The 1,212-nt window shown below is 60.8% G+C and overlaps 1 protein-coding gene across 1 annotated transcript in view; it reads left to right on the top strand.

The window, feature by feature from the left end:
* Window positions 1–1,093: 1,093 nt before the first annotated feature.
* The window catches only part of EMIHUDRAFT_248326 (hypothetical protein), a gene marked incomplete at both ends in the record, with an annotated part of 1,854 nt that continues 1,735 nt past the window's right edge, over window positions 1,094–1,212 (top strand). The window contains one exon of the mRNA XM_005762925.1: window positions 1,094–1,190. Coding sequence (XP_005762982.1) covers window positions 1,094–1,190 — 97 coding nt within the window. The remainder of the gene's footprint in view (window positions 1,191–1,212) is intronic.

Here is a 1,212-nt window from a genome sequence, read left to right as displayed (position 1 = left end):
CACACCCTGAGTAGGCGTACACATAACTCAAGGCGACATCCTCCCTGTCGCCCCCCCCAGCACTCCAAGGTGCCAAGAGAACAAACAAGGGCACAACAAACAACAGACGGCAGGAAGTAACATGTGAGACTAGAGCAGACCGCTCCGCCTCTAGCAATCTCGCCGGCCGGCGAGGCACGGACGAGACCGTGTGTGGGTCTAGTGAGGTGTCTATGGACGCCCTCCTCACAGGCTAGCGGCCTACTGCTAGCCCTAACTCGCACTCAAGGGAGATGTCAGTTCATTGGACGATGGAGAAAAAGAAAACAAACCAACTCAACTGTGTGTGGTGGAGGCGGAGCTGTGGAGCACACCGAGCTGTGGGCACACGGCTGGTGGAATTGCTGCGCGTAGCACACCGAGCACACCGGGGCGACAGGACACCTGCGTGATGCCGGTCACCCTTGAGGCGATCGACATCTCATTGCCCTTTATTTTGTCGGCATGGCCGCCGTCGGCATCATCTTCTGGGCTCGCGGCGGCGGCGATGGCGGTGGGCAGGACGAAGCAGAATCTTTCTTCCTCGCGGGCCGCAGTATGCGCTGGCCAGCGGTAGGGCTTTCGCTCTTTGTCTCCAACGTAGGGTCGGAGCACCTCCTGGGGCTCGCGGGCTCGGCATCCGCCACCGGAGTCGCTTGTGCCTATTTTGAGTGGTCGGCCGCGCTCCACCTTCTTCTGCTCGGCTGGCTATTTGCTCCGGTCTACTCATAAAAAGGGAGGAAAGATCCCATAAAAAAAGAGAGTCTCTAAATCTAAAAAAAACGCCGGGTCATCGTGCTCCCGGCTCAAAGCACGCCGACCACGACTGGGTGAGAGACAAAGCAGCAGCCCGCCTGTTCGCGCCGACATGTTCTCCCTCGGCATTTCTCACAACCCTCTTGTGCGATGGCGGACAGCGTCGGGCCGGCGCTCTGACGGTGTGTGCTCAGCGCAAACGGCCGCCTCGACCGAAGTGTGGGATCTCGAGGAGGAGGCGTGCATGGCTCGGTGCAGCTGGCAGGCGGCCTGTACCGGGTACGATTTCCTGCAGCGGCAGCTGAAGAGCTCTCGGAGGATGACGCGCTGCCGTCTCCACACTTCGAGCGTCTCCCACGTGCTGCCGATGCCGGGGTCGCCCTACGCAAGATGCCTCGTCAAGGAGACCACGCAGCGTGCTCCGCAGCCGCAATCGCT

Source organism: Emiliania huxleyi (assembly GCF_000372725.1).
Source record: "Emiliania huxleyi CCMP1516 unplaced genomic scaffold EMIHUscaffold_656, whole genome shotgun sequence".
Taxonomy (NCBI): domain Eukaryota; phylum Haptophyta; order Isochrysidales; family Noelaerhabdaceae; genus Emiliania; species Emiliania huxleyi.
Note: the sequence above shows the minus strand (reverse complement) of the source record. Positions and strands in the feature narration are given on the sequence as shown.